Genomic DNA, 16,430 nt, shown 5'->3' on the forward strand with positions numbered 1-16,430 from the left:
TCTCTGTACCTCCTATCTTCCAGAGGTGGTTGCTTTTCTACTTGTAGACTTGCAGTTTTGTTCTGTCAGACCTCAGATTTATTTCTTGGTGTTCTGAATTTGATAATTTAGCTGTGTTTGAGGGATGAGGCAAGCTTAGGGCCCCCTACTCCTCTGCCATCTTAACTTAATGTAGTGTTCTACATTTTTCTATTTGTGCGAAGATGTCACACGATTGCAGGGTTCTTATCTCACGGAGTTGAAGAATGAATCTTGCAGACACAAAAGGGTGAAGTGAACTGAAAGTTTATTAAGAGAACAGAAAGGAAAGAAAAAGCTCTCTAGACTCAGAAGGATCCTGAATGGGTTGCCATTGAGGACTTTTAGTGGGTCTTTTATTGAGAACTGACTGGGGAGCTTTTGGCCTTGAGATCCTTGTGCAATCTTGGTTTGTCACCTTATCTCTTGTGCAGCTCTGTGTCAGCATCACCACCTGCCAGGAATAATCCCAGAGCCTGGGAAGGGGAGTCAGAGGCCTCCTATCTATTTCCAAACCCCTTCCCTATTCATGGGACAGGACCTGTGGGCAGAAATAGCTATATTGGGATTGTGAGGAGTGACGGATTGTAAACTTTTTAATTAGTGAGGGTGAGGGATAGAGCAAGTCTCCAAGGGATCTGGAGATAAGGTTGCTTTTGAACATAAAGGTAATAAGGTAGCCACAAGTTCCTTGAAGAAGATCATGCTCTGCATGTTTCAGGGATCTATTAGTGGGCTGCAAGCTGTAAGATTTTAATTTAAGTTTCTTTTGCTTTTGTTTCCCACATCAAAAAGACTGTGTTAAGTGTGACCTATTCATAATTGAAGAAAAATGAAAAGTTAAAAGTGAAAATTAGGCATTAATTTTTGAAAATATGCTCTTTTCATACAGCTCAAACTCTAACATACATATTTATATAAATACATATTTCATTACAAATTAGATCTAAATGTATATATAAAACAATATTTTATATGTATATACATGTTTTTACACACATAAGATATAGTTTTATTAAGTTAAATATATAATAAAGTATATGTTATAATGTTTATTAAATCAAATATACAATGTATATAGATATATGAAGAATTTGAGAATTCAAATGGGGTGGGGGGCCCAGGTTCCACCCCGTGGCGCCGACACTTCTACTGATCCCAGGCTCTCCAAAGCGATCTCTGCCTAGGGACAGCGCTGAAGTTTTCCGTTTTCCCCAGAACAGTGCGCCCCAAGCCCCAGGCGCACCCCCATAATCCCCAAAGGCGAGCGGTCACCGCCTTCTTCCACTCTAGGTTCTCTAACAGGCTCAGTCCCAGAGGGGAGGACTCCTATGCCTTGAGCCTGGGACCCACACTGGCTGTTCACCCTCCTCCGAAAGGGCGCGGCCGCGCGGGACAAAAAAAAGAAAAAAAAAAACTGTGACTATTGTCCATTTGGCCAATTATTTTCAAATATGCTATGAAATATTTCATGTAGGTCACCCAGAATCCACTACTAATGATAATAAGTATATCATATATAGGGAGGGAGGGACAAGATAGCAGAAGGGTAGGAGTCTTCAACTCACCTGATTCCACTAACTTACCTAGATAATTTTCGAAACATCCTGAACACCTACAAATTTGACCTGAGATTTAAAGAGAAAACAGCTGGAATGCTACAGAGAGAAAAGTTTTCACTTCTAACAAGGTAGGAAGGCAGAAAAAGAAAAAAAGAATAAAGTGGAGGAGGGGAAACGTGACTAGCTGGGCTAAAGCAGAGCTGGGAAAGCCTGTGGGGCAGGAAAACTCAGCCCTGGAGAAATGGGAGCTTTAAAAATCTGCACTGGAGCTTTCCCTGACAGAAAAGTGCTTAGCAGGGAAATCGGGCAGTAACAGAGGAGGGGCAGTGAAGCCTCAAGATTCCCAGAGTCAGTATAAGAGGAGGGGCCCCAAGGGGAAGCTAACCACAAACTGAGGTCCAGTATTGGTAAAGAGATGGAGCACATCTGGCAATCCTGCATTGCCCCTGGGACAGGTGGAAGTGGGGAGGGCACAGGAAAGTGAGAACTCTCCTGCTGCTGGGTGCGCCCCCGTAAGCTGTGCAGATCAGTGCACCAGCACCTGCCCCTGGAAGCATCTAGGTCAGTGTGAACTGGGAGCTGCGGTTAGTTAACTCACGGGGACCTCGACTCTAGAGCTGGAGATCTGGCCGCTGCCAGATTTGTTTTTCCTCTTTGTTTCACCTTGTGACTGGGTGAGGTGGGGCATTTAGGGAACAAAGGGCTCATGGGATGAACAGCTCATATGAAGCCTGGTACCTGTCAAGGGGCAGGGCATCCCCACCCAGGCACAGACAACTGAGAATCAGGACAGCAGGCCCCTCCCCCAGAAGACCAGCTGGAAGAACAGGGGAAGAACAAGTTTATTGACCAGGCAGCGCTGGAAACTCCAGGACTGAGGGAAATTAGTATATAGAACTAGAGCATCCTTTTTTTTTTCTTTTTCCATTACGACTTGTTTTTTTTTTATCAGACTAAAAATTTCCAATATTTTTTCTCTTCTCACCTTAACTACAATATATTTTACCAGCTCTTCATTTTTTAAGGTTTTTTTCCTTTTTGACTTTCATATTTGTACAATTACATGTCTTAGGTATACTTTTCACTTCTGGATTCCTTTCAACATATTCAGTTTAATTTTGGTAGATATATGAGACATGGGTTTTTGTTTTTTTCTGCCTCATTTTGTATTACAATGGTGGAAGTTAGTACCTTCTAAAACATGACCAACATACACCCAGAACAAAGTGGAACACCATGTTGGTTTATTCTGTGAGATTACAGTCTCTCTTCCCATTCTGCCCCCCCTCTTTTATCTTGTTTACATGTTTTGGTAGTCAATGTTGGGGCTTTCTATAAGTATTGCTGGTTTATATCAATTTGGGATTGAGCATCTTTTAACATACAGAACAAAATATACTCAGAACCAAGAGGATCACCCTCTAGGACACCTCATTTAGACCACATTCTCTCTCCACTACCACTTCCTCACCACCACCATCCCTCCCGCTTTATTTTTTTCTCTCTTTCCTCTTACTTTTTGCTCTTTTCTTTATTTTTGGTTTCTCACATTTTTATTTTCACTACTTTGTTTCAAAATTTGTTTTTCACTTTAGTGGTCCTTTTGTTTTATTTTGTTCTATTCTTTTTCTTTTATTTTCTGGTCTCTGACAGAGTTATAGAATTTGGATATAAATACAATGTCAGAATTTGGATTTAAATACAATGTCAGAAATTAAATTCAGATGTACAATTATAAAGCTACTGGTGGCTCTGGAAAAAAGCATAAAAGACTCTAAACACTTTGTTACTGCAGAATTGAGATTAATCAGACCGAAATTAAAAATAGATTAAATGAGATGCAATCCAATCTGGATGTTCTAACTGCTAGGGTTAATGAAGTGGGAGAGTGACATAGAAGACATGTTGATAGTACAGAAGGAAACAGGAAAAAAGAGAAACACAATTAAGAGCCCATGAGGAAAGGCTTAGGAAAATAAATGATAGCTTGAGAAGGAAGAATATATGATTGGGATTCCAGAAGAAGCTGAGAGAGAGAGAGAGAGAGAGAGAGAACCACAAAGTATAATTGAGCAAATCATAGCTGAGAACTTCCCAAATCTGGGGAAGGAAACAGGCATTCAGATCCAAAAGATAGGACCCCCCCCCCCCAGAAAATCAATAAAAACTGTTCAACACCTTGACATGTAGTAGTGAAACTTGCAAATTTCAAAGATAAAGAGAAAATTCTTAAAGCAGCATGAGACAAGAGATTATTAACATATATGGGGAGAAATATCAGATTAACAGCAGACCTCTCCACAGAGACATGGTAGGCCAGAAGGAATGGCATGATATATACAGGGTACTAAATGAAAAGAAACTGCAGCCAAGAATACTTTATCCACCAAGGCTGTCATTCAGAACAAAGGAGAGATAAAGAGCTTCCAGGACAGGCAGAAACTGAAAGAATATGTGACCACCAAACTGGCTCTTCAAGAAAGATTAAGGGGCACTCTATAAAAGAAAGAGGGAGTGCAAAGAAACAATCCACAAAACGGAATGAATTGGTAATACAGTGACACAAAATTCATATCTTTCAATAGTTGCTCTGAACATGAATAGGCCAAATGATCTCATCAAAAGCCCCAGAGTATCAGACTGGATAAACGAGCAAGACCCATCTATATGCTGTCTATAAGAGACTCATTTTAGACCTAAGGACACCTCCAGCCTGAAAATGAAGGGGTGGAGAACCATCCACCATTCAAATGGACCTCAAAAGAAGGCTGGGGTAGCAATCCTCAAATCAGATAAATTAAAGTTTATCCCAAAACTGTAGTAAGAGATGAAGAGGGACACTATATCATACTTAAAGGGTTCATCCAACAAGAAGACCTAACAGTCGTGAATATTTATGCCCCTAATGTGGGAGCTGCCAAGTATATCAATCAATTAATAACCAAAGTAGAGAGAGACTTGGATAATAATATAATAATAGTGGGAAACATCAACATGGCACTTTCAGCAAATGACAGGTCTTCTAAGCAGAACATCACCAAAGAAACAAAGGCCTTAAGTGATCCACTGGACCACATAGATTTCACAGATATATACAGAACTTTCCATCTGAATGCAATTGAATACACATTCTTCTCAAGGCACATGGAACTTTCTCCAGAATAGACCACATGCTGGTCTCAACTGATAGCAAAAGATTGGAATTGTCCCCTGCATATTTTCAGACCAAATGCTTTGAAACTAGAACTCAATCACAAGAAGAAATTTGGAAGAAACTCAAACACATGGAAGTTAAAGAGCATCCTATTAAAAGATGAATGAGTCAGCCAGGAAATTAGAGAAGAATTAAAAAGATTCATGGAAACTTGAATAATTGAATAATAAAATGAAGATACAAGCATTCAGAATCTCTGGGATACAGCAAAAGCAGTCGTAAGAGGGAAATACATTGCAATACAAGCATGTCTCAAAATATTGGAAAAAACTCAAATACACAAGCTAACCTTGCACCTAAAGGAACTGGAGAAAGAACAGCAACTAAAACCTCCACCAAGCAGAAGAAGAGAGATAATGATTTGATCAGAACTCAATGAAATAAAGACTAGAAGAACTGCAGAACAGATCAACAAAAACAGGAGTTGGTTCTTTGAAAGAATAATGAGATAGATAAACCCCTAGCCAGCCTTATTAAGACTCAAATTAATAAAATCATGAATGAAAGAGGAGAGATCACAACCAATACCAAGGAAATACAATTGTAAAAATGTGTAATGAGCAGCTATATGCCAGCAAATTAAGCAATCTAGAAGATATGGATGCATTTCTGTGAAACCACAAATTACCAAAACTTGAACAGGAAGAAATAGAAAACCTGAACAGGCCAATAGCCAGGGAGGAAATTGAAGCAGTCATCAAAAACCTCCCAAGACACAAAAGTCCAGGGCCAGATGTCTTCCCAGTGGAATTCTGTCATACATTTAAGAAGACATAATACCTATTCTACTAAAACTGTTTCAAAGGATAGAAAGGGAGAGAATACTTCCACATTCATTTTATGAAGCCAGCATTACCTTGATTCCAAAACCAGAGAAAGACCCCACCGAAAAGAATTATAGACCAACATCCCTCACGAACACAGATGCAAAAATTCTCACCAAGATACTAGCTAATAGGATCCAGCAGTACATTAAGAAGATTATTCACCATGACCAAGTGGGGTTTATTCCTGGGATGCAAGGGCAGTTCAGCATTCATAAAACAATCAATGTGATAGATCACATCAACAAGAGAAAAAACAAGAACCATATGATCTTTTCAATAGATACAGAGAAAGCATTTGACAAAATACAGCATCCATTCCTGATTAAAACTCTTCAAAGTGTAGAGATAGCGGGAACATTCCTCAATATCTTAAAAGTCATTTACGAAAAGCCCACAGCAGATATCATTCTCAATGGGGAAAAACTGAGAGCCTTTCCCCTAAGATCAGAAACAAAACAGGTATGTCCACTCTCACCACTGCTATTCAACATAGTACTAGAAGTCCTAGCCTCAACAATCAGAAAACAAAAAGAAATAAAAGGCATTCAAATTGGCAAAGAAGAAGTCAAACCCTCCCTCTTCACAGATGATGTAATACTGTATATAGAAAATCCAAAATATTCTACCTAAAGATTGCTAGAACTCATACAGCAATTCAGCAATGTGGCAGGATACAAAATCAATGCCCAGAAATCAGTGGCATTTCTGCATACTAAAAATGAGACTGAAGAAAGAGAAATTAAGGAGTCAATCCCATTTACAATTGCACCCAAAAGCATAAGATACCTAGGAATAAAAACTGCAGAACACTTCTGAAAGAAATTGAGGAAGACACAAAGAGATGGGAAAACATTCCCTGCTTATGGATTGAAAGAATAAATACTGTGAAAATGTCAATGCTACCCAGGGCAATTTACACATTCAGTGGAAGCCCTATCAAAATACCATGGACCTTCTTCAAAAAATTGGAACAAATAATCTTAAGGTTTGTATGGAATCAGAAAAGACCCCAAATAGCCAGAGGAGTGTTGAAATAGAAAACCAATGCTAGGGGCATCACAATGCCAGGTTTCAAGCTGTATTACAAGGCAGTAATCATCAAGACAGTGTGGTACTGGCACAAAAATAGACACATAGATCAATGGAACAGAGAACCAGAAATGAGCCCTCAACTATATGGTCAGCTAATATTTGACAAAGCAGGAAAGACTATCCACTAGAAAAAAGAAAGTCTCTTCAATAAATGGTGTTGGAAAAATTGTACAGCCACATGTAGAAGAATGAAACTAGATCATTCTCTTACACCATACACAAAGATAAACTCAAAATGATGAAAGATTTAAATGTTAGACAAGAATCCATCAAAATCCTAGAGGAGAACACAGGCAACAACCTTTTTGAACTTGGCCACAGTAACTTCATGCAAAATACATCATGAAGGCAAGGGAAAGAACAGCAAAAATGAACTATTGGGTCTTAATCAGGATAAAAAGCTTCTGCACAGCAAAATAAACAGTCAACAAAACCAAAAGATAACTTACAGAATGGATAAAGATATTTGCAGATGACATATCAGATAAAGGGCTAGTATCCTAGATCTATAAAGAAATTATTAAACTCAACAGCAAAGAAACAAACAATCCAATCATGAAATGGGCAAAAGACATGAATAGAAATTTCACTAAAGAAGACATAGACATGGCCAACAAGCACATGAGAAAATGCCTCACATCACTTGCTGTTAGGGAAATATAATCAAAGCCACAATGAGATACCACCTCACACCAGTGAGAATGGTGAAAATTAACAAGACAAGAAACAACAAATGTTGGAGAGGATGTGGAGAAAGGAGGACCCTCTTTGCACTGTTGGTGGGAATGTGCACTGGTGCAGCCACTCTGGAAAACTGTGTGGAGGTTCCTCAAAGAGTTAAAAATAGAGCTACCCTATGACCTAGCAATTGTGCTAGTGGGTATTTTTACCCCAAAGATACAGATGTAGTGGAAGGCCAGGACACCTGCACCCCAATGCTCATAGCAGCAATGTCCACAATAGCCAAACTGTGGAAGGAGCCACAGTGTCCTTTGACAGATGAATGGATAAAGAAGATGTGATACACACACACACACACACACACACACACACACACACAATGGAATATTACTTAGCCATCAAAAAGGATGAATACCCACGATTTGCTTCAACATGGGTGGAACTGGAGGGTATTATGCTGAGTGAAGTAAGTCAACCAGAGAAGGACAGTCATCATGTGGTTTCACTCATATGGGTATATAAGAAATAGTGAAATGGATTATAAGGGAAAGGAGGGGACTGAGTTGGAAAAATTAGGGAGACAAACCATGAAAGACTCCTAACTCTGGGAAAACGAACAATGGGTTGTGGAAGAGGAGGTTTGTGGGGGATTGGGTAACTGGGTGACAATCACTGAGGAGCATACTTGATGGGATAAGCACTGGGTGTTATACTATATGTTGGCCAATCAAAGTTCAATAAAAACAAATGAAAAAAAATAATATCATATATACCTTATATTTACTATGTGTTAGAATTCTTCCCAAACAATTTCATATATTAACTCACTTGACTTTCACAATATCTCTGTATGGAAGTCTCATAATTTCCATTTGTATAGATTAGAAATTGTTACACAAAAGATAATTATCCATGATCAGGTAGCTAGTTTGTAGTAAACCTGAATTTTGAACCCAGGCATTCTGACTTTAGAATCTGTGTTAATAAACTTTTAGATTTGTCTGGTGCTTTATAATATTTAAAATGTTTTATACATATTCTTAATTTCTTATAAAACTCTTGTGTATAGGGGGAAGCGTTACCTTACTTTTACAAAATTTTGTATTTCCACAATATATCTCATACATGATTTTATGTAATTTTTAAAGGATGCCTGTAAGTAAGAAAATATTATTATTTCTATTTAATGTGTGTGTCTTTTAAAGTCTCTGGAGTACAGTAAGCCTAAATGACTCTATATTGGATATATAGTTAATTAATGGCCAAACCTCACCTGTTGTCAAGTAATGTTACCGATGATTTTATTGGGCACCTAAAATAAGCTAGAGAGAGTTCAATTAGGCTCTTTTTAAAAAATATTTAATCCTCACAACAGTCCTATGAAGTGGATAGGTATTGTTATCCCTGTTTTGTAGATGAGAAAACTGAGAGTTAAATAACTTCATTTAAAACCTCCTAAGTCACAAAGTTGGTACTAGTTAACAAATTTTTCTAACCCAGAGCTTTGGTATTTTCTGTATTCCATGCTGCTTTTTTTTTCTTTTTAAGATTTTATTTATTTATTCATGAGAGACACAGAAAGAGAGAGAGGCAGAGACATAGGCAGGGAGAGAAGCAGGCTCCATGCAGGGAGCTTGATTTGGGACTTGATCCCGGGACTCCAGGATCACGCCCTGGGCTGAAGGCAGGTGCTTAACTGCTGAGCCACTCAGGTGTCCCTCCATACTGACTTCGTATAGAAGACAGTTAATCATTAGAACTAACTTGTAGCATGTAGCAAGAGAACATTAGCATACATTTGAACAAAATTCTAATAATTCAGCAATCCTATGGTATATTATTTTGATGCTCTAATTTATATCTGCTTTTTAAATGTGGGTTGCTTGTGTCTTAAACTCTCACTTTTAGGATAGTCTGCACACACAAATGAATTCAAAAGTGGATAGAGGAAAGGGGCATAGAACATGGCAAGAGCTATTAATGTAGAAAGCTAGGGAAAACTCAAGGCAAGATTTGCTCTCCTGTCTGGCTGCATCATTTTACAACAAGGCAAAAATATTTGGAAGGAACATGAGGTTATCAGTTATTTAATGAAATTGAATTATTTTATTAATATTGCTTTTTTTCATTCCTTGCTAAGACCAATTTCATTAAAGTATGGAAGTTTGATTGAAAAAGAGGATATATGGGACTCCTGGGTGGCTCAGTGGTTGACTGTCTGCCTTTGGCTCAGGGCATGATCCTGGGGTCCCAGGATTGAGTCTGGCATCAGGCTCCCTGCAGGGAGCCTGCTTCTTCTGCCTATGTCCCTGCCTCTCTCTCTCGGTCTCGTGAATAAATAAATAAAATCTCTCTCTTTTTTCTTAAAGAGGAAGATATACCATTTTTCAGAATGAAATACATTGAGGGGAACATGGGCTTTAGAATCTTCCACTTGTTTGTTACTTTTTCTCTTAGTTTTCTCATCTGAAAAAATGAGATCATGATAGCTACATTGTACATTATACATTATTTGTGGGGACGTAAGTAATAAAGTTACATCAAAGTTATTTATCATTGTGCTGTTATCTCTTATTTAAGGAGTAGGGAAAACCTAGGAGGAGATACAAGAATAATGAGAACATGGAATTTAGGGGGGGAAATGTAGAAGAGAGAAAGGCTCTGAAAGGAAAATAGAAAATGAAGTAGTGGAGAAGATAAACTTTTTTTTCAAAATGCTGTCAAGAGCTAGGCTTAACCTAAAAAAAAAAAAAATGGTAGAGAGCATTTTCCATTTCCAATGGGAAAATACCTTTACTTTTTTCTATCACTTAATTTTTCTGTCTCTGAACCCAGAACTTAGGCTGGGTAAGCTTTTATAAAACAATTTGGGAACCAAGCTAATATAGCATTAGAATTCAAAGTGTAAAATTGCAACAAAATAAATGGAAAAAAACCTCCATATAACTAATTACAAGTAATCTTTGGGAACACGTGTTCTTAAGAACTGCTGTTTTAGGGAGCAAAAAGAGATTACATATAGTTGACTAAAAATCATTTCCAGAGCCAAAATATAGTTTTCAATTAAAATTTTCCACACCTTTCAATTTCATTTTTAAGATGATCAAAGCTTATGGTTTATAGTAAAAAATATATTAATATTTAATAGTAAATATTTTACTATGTAATATTCAAAGAAGAATTTTGGGGTAAAAAATACCTGAACTTGTAGTCGTAAACAACTGTGTGTGAATGCTGATCCTGCTGATTTACAAACTGAATGAATTTTGTGAGGTTTTAGCTTTTCCGAACTTTAGCTCAATTTCTAGAGAAAGTTGGTGACCATACATCCCTGATGTGTAGTGAGGATTAAATTTTCAAGTATATAAAATATCTGGCTAATAATAGGTGCTCAATAAATGTCAATTTCCTCCTTGTCTGATAGACTTTTACTACATATTAAAAGTAACTCAGGGAAATATTCTGTGAAGTTATCTTTATTAGTGGTATGTGGACATAATGATATAAAATGCTGATTAATATACCGTTTCTCTGAGATCTGTGAATAAGCTCAAGACTAAGTACAGTGTAGTCTATTTAATAAAAGTTTTTTGTTAAAAGAAACCACTGGGTGGCTCAGCGGTTGAGCATTTATTTACCTTCGGCTCAGGGCCTGATCCCAGGATCCGGGATCAAGTCTCACATCGGAGTCCCTATGAGGAGTCTACTTCTCCTTCTGCCTATGTCTCTGCCTCTCTTTCTCTCTGTCTCTCATGAATAAATAAATAAATCTTTAAAAAAGTTTTTTGTTATTATGAAGAATCAATAAAAAATTGTTTGCTAAGTACTGTGCTTGTAATAAGTAATATCAACAATAAAGATGATAAAGTTCCTGCCTCAAACAACTTACTACTTAATGAATCATCTATCATACAATATGATATATATATAGTATCATATATATATATAGTATATATATATATATATAGTACATTATATATAAATAGTACAAACCTGTGAACAAATACTGAAAACACATTGAAATAGATTCAGACTTTCAAAGGGAGTGATTCTTAATTTTATAATGATCAGGGGAAAGACTGAGGGAATAGAAGAGAAATTTGAAGAATTGTTGATCTATATCTGAGAGTTGACATAAATAGATACAGCATTTTCTCCATTTCTAGGCAAAAGGCATTTTATACATATGTAAATATTTTTCTCTATACACAATAATTTACTAACAGTCATGCCCAGAAATAAAATTTTCTCTTAGGTATGTAGTTTGTAATGCATATAAGGATAAAGTTATCTATTCTTAATTCTTTTATTGTGGTAGGAGCAGGTAATAGGAATTCTCTTAAAATTTTAAATGTGCAATAAATGATTGTTAACTATAGGTACCATGTTGTACAGCAGATTTCTAAAGTATACTCATATTGAATAACTGAAGCTTTATGCCCATTGAATAACTAACTCCCCATTTCTACCTACTCCTAGCCCCTGGCAACCACCATTGTACATGGTGCAAATTCTGCATCCATGAGTTTGACCATCTGAGATATATATGTGAGATCATGCAGTATTTGTCCCCTGTTAACTGGCTTATTTCACTTAGCATAATGTCCTCATTGTTCATCCATGTTGTTGCATATGGCAGGATTACCTTTTTTTAAGGCTGAATAATATTCATTGCATGTATATACCACATTTTAAAAATCCATTCATCTGTTAATGGACATTTATATTGCTTGTATATCTCTGCTGCTGTGAGTAATGCTGCAATGAACATGGGAGTGCAGATATCTCATTGAGATTTATTTCAGATATATACTCAGTATTCAGATATATACTCAGATAATTCAGATATATACTCAGGATTGCAGGATCATATGGTAGTTCTATTTTAATTTTGTGAAGAATGCTTCTACTGTTTTCCACAGTGAAAATTCCCCAATTTACATTCCTGCCAACAGTGTACGAAGGATTCTCATTTCTCCATATCCTTGCCAAATCTGATCTTCTTTTAATGATAATAGTCATCTTAACAGGTGTGCAGTGATATCTTATTGTGGTTTTGATTTGCAATTCCTTGATGATATTGAACACCTTTTCATTTTTGTGTTGGTCATTATTTTAAATAATGATCTATTCAAGTCTGTGCCTATTTTCTAATCACTTGTTTGATTTTTACTATTGAATTGTACTTAATTTTATTTGAATGAGTACATGTCATGTATTCTAGTGATTAAAATTACATGACCGACTCAGGAATAATTTTCACCCCTCCAAAAAAAATTTGACCCCCAAGCATTGGTTATAAACATTTATTGTTACCTATTAAATTTAACATTTTGAAATTAATTTATATAGAGTTGTGCTTTCAGAAGTGTACTGCCAATGACATTGTATGGATTCATCTCTAGGCGATCAAGTGGTGTGAAGACTTTTAGCAGTTGCAGTTTGAGTGACTTTGAAAATTTCATTTCAAATATGGGTGCCAAATGTCTTCAGAATAAGCCGCAAATGCAGACAGCTCCAACATCAATCTGTGGCAATGGCAGAGTGGAGGAAGGTGAAGTGTGTGACTGTGGTACTGAGGAAGTAAGTCTGATAAATAGGAAAGTTAATTAATGAATTTATTGTTTAAGCTCATCTCTTTGTCATAAATGTTACATATCTAAAAATGACTGAGTATCGTGCAGAATATTTATACTAAGTGACATCAAGTTTGAAACACATATAAGAATATACTATATAGTTAACAGTTTGACGGATTTTGAACAAGTATAAAATGTACTCCCAGAAATTATTGCTGAGTCTAAAATGAACTCTTCTTGTGTTCTAAATATATAAGATCTTTCCAAACCTGTGCTTTAACCTTTGGAAATGTTATAAATGTTTTATTGGAGGTTAATGGGTCAGTCAACCATCAAGTACCTTTAGAGTATTATTTCACAATAGAATCAGTAATATGTTAAGGGAAGGCTATTATATTACAGTCTGAACATATGGTGATTTTAATTATTCACTTGGTAGTGAAGCTCTGAAAATATAGTGAATGTAAAAGGTCCAGATTGTGGTACTTTTAGGCAGTTCAGTATTTGCAGCCATACTGCAGATACTGTACATTTCCTTGATTACAAGGTAGGTGGAAATGATATTAGGGTGTGATACATATATCGGTCTGAATATACTTGTATCCATGTCACACTGTTTTAATCACTTTGCCTTTCTATTATGTTTTGCCATTTGGTAGAACAAGCCTCCCTCTTAATTCTTCTTCCTGTCTTTTCTTCTTCCTTCCTTTCTTTGTTCCTCCCTTTCTGTGTTCCTCCCTCAGTCACTCCCTTCCTTTGCTCTCAATTTCTTTCTTTTAAAATATATTAACATACAGTGCTATAGTAGTTTCAGGTACACAGTAAAATGATTCAACAGTTCTCTGCATTTCTTGATGCTCGTCAAAATAAGTGTACTATTAATCCTTTTAATCTGTTTTCTTCATTCCTCTGCCTGCTTCCCTGTAGCAACTAACATATTTTTCTCTATTTTTTGTGTGTCATTTTGTTGTTTTTGTTAATTTGTTTCTTAAATTGCACATTTGAGTGAGATCATTTGGTATTTGTCTTTCTCTGATTGATGTATTTCATTTAGCATTATACCCTCTAAGTCCATCCATATTGTCACAAATGTCAGGATTTTATTGTGTTTTTTTTTATGACTGAATAATATTTGGTTGCTTAACATCTTTGAATAGCAGGCATTTTAAAATTTTTTATGAAGACCATTTTTTTCATGCTTTTTGTGTCCTAAGAAATCTTTGTCTATTCAGGGTCATGAATATTTTCTCCTGTGTTTTCTATGAGAAGTTTTGCAATTATCATTCGCATTTAGTCCATGATCCACTTGAGTGTGTTTTTGTGTTTGGGAAGATTTTGTTGAGGTTCATTATGTTCCATTTGAATATCAAATTTTTCTAGCAGTATTTGTTAAAATGTCTCTTCACCATTGTACCACCTTAGCATTCATATGAAAATAAATTACTATATATTTGTGTCTATCCCTGGATTCTTTTCTGTTTATTTATGTAACCATACTTATGCCAAATCTCTATGGTATATATCTCTAGCTCTTCTGTAATTCATCTAGTTTTTCTATAGTTTACATATTGCTAGTATAGAAAGTACAATTGACTTTTGTGAATTTATCTTGGATCTAGTGTTGATTAGAAATGTTGAAAATGATCTTTATTTTTATTTTGGAAGGGAAAGCTTTCTGACTTTCACCACTAAAATATAATGTTAGACAAACATTTTTGGTAAACAGATGGTCTTCTCATGTTGAGGAAGTTCTTTTCTATTTCTAGATAGATGAGTGTCTCAAATCAAGAATTAGTGTTGTATTTTGTCCTATGTCTTATTTTGGTGTCTATGAGCTAATCAAATGAGTTTTCTCCTTTTAAGAATTAATATGAGTGTATTTTATTCATTGGTTTTTGAATACTAACCCAACCATGCATTCTGACATTAGCTTCACTTGGGTAATTCTGTATATATATTGCTAGATTTAATTTGCTAATATTTTGTTGGAATTACAGCACAAGGGAATTGTATTTGCAATCAGTTTTTTTCTTGAGATATTTTCTGATTTAAGCATCAAGGCAATTCTGAACTCATAGAATGAGTAGGAAAGGGCTCCGTTACTCAGTACTTTTTAAAAAATTCTTTTGAAAAAATAAAATTTTTAAAATTTAAATTCAGTTTGCCAACATGTACTTTAATACCTATGCTCATCACATCACTGCCCTCCTTAATGCCTGTCACTCAGTTACCCCATCCACCCACTCACCTCCCCTTCAGCAACCCTCAGTTTGTTTCCCAGATTTGAGTCTCTCATAGTTTGTCTTCCTCTCTAATTTTCCCCAGTTTTCCCTACTTCCCTTATAGTGCTTTATATTATTTCTTATATTCCACATATGAGTGAAATCATATGATTATTGTCTTTCCCCGATTGACTTATTACACTTAGCATAATACCCTAGAGTTCTATCCATATTGAAGCAAATGGTAGGTATTCATCCTTTCTGATGACTGAGAAATATTCCATTGTGTGTGTGTGTGTATAGATATATATATACACTCACATATATATATCTATATATATATATCTTCTTTACATCTATACATCTTTATATCTATACTTCTATACATCTTCTTTATCCATTCATCTGTTGGAAGACATTTCAGCTATCTCAGCTCCTTCCACAGTTTGGCTATTGTGGACATTCTTGCTATGAACATTGAGGTGCAGGTGTCCCATCATTTCACTACATCTGTATCTTTGGGATAAATACCCAGTAGTGCAATTGCTGGGTCATAGGTAGCTCTATTTTTAACTCTTTGAGGAACCTCTAGACTGTTTTCCAGAGTGGCATACCAGCTTGCACATCCCTTCTCCACATCCTCGCTGTCATTTGTTGTTTCTTGTCGTATTAATTTTAACCATTCTCACCTGTGTAAAGTGATATCTCATTATGGTTTTGATTTGTTATTTCCTGATGGCAAGTGATGTGGAGCATTTTTTCATGTGCCTGTTGGCCATGTGTAGATCTTCTTTGAAGAAATGTTTGTTCATGTCTTTTGCCCATTTCTTGACTGGATTGTTTCTTGGGTGTTGAGTGTGATAAATTCTTTATAGATCTTGGATACTAGCTCTTTATCTGATATGTCATTGCAAATATCTTCTGTGAGCTGTTTCCTTTGCTGTGCAGAAAACTTTTTTCTTTTTTTTTAATAAATTTATTTTTTATTGGTGTTCAATTTACCAACATACAGAATAACACCCAGTGCTCATCCCGTCAAGTGCCCCCCCAGTGCCCGTCACCCATTCACCCCCACCCCCGCCCTCCTCCCCTTCCACCACCCGTAGTTCGCCTTCCAGAGTTAGGAGTCTCCATGCTCTGTCTCCCTTTCTGATATTTCCCACACATTTCTTCTCCCTTCCCTTATATTCTCTTTCACTATTATTTATATTCCCCAAATGAATGAGAACATATAA

General features: G+C 36.2%; 1 protein-coding gene across 12 annotated transcripts in view; it reads left to right on the forward strand.

The window, feature by feature from the left end:
• Nucleotides 1-16,430, forward strand: part of ADAM32 (ADAM metallopeptidase domain 32) — a 181,765-nt gene that overhangs the window by 72,495 nt on the left and 92,840 nt on the right. For all 12 annotated transcript variants that reach the window (XR_013352994.1, XR_013352993.1, XM_077849240.1 and 9 more), the window contains one exon: nt 12,800-12,977. Coding sequence is in view for 10 of the 12 variants with exons in the window: in XM_077849240.1 (XP_077705366.1) it covers nt 12,800-12,977 (178 nt within the window). In the remaining 2 variants the exon portion in view is untranslated. The remainder of the gene's footprint in view (nt 1-12,799; nt 12,978-16,430) is intronic.

Source organism: Canis aureus, chromosome 15 (assembly GCF_053574225.1).
Source record: "Canis aureus isolate CA01 chromosome 15, VMU_Caureus_v.1.0, whole genome shotgun sequence".
Classification (NCBI taxonomy): Eukaryota; Metazoa; Chordata; class Mammalia; order Carnivora; family Canidae; genus Canis; species Canis aureus.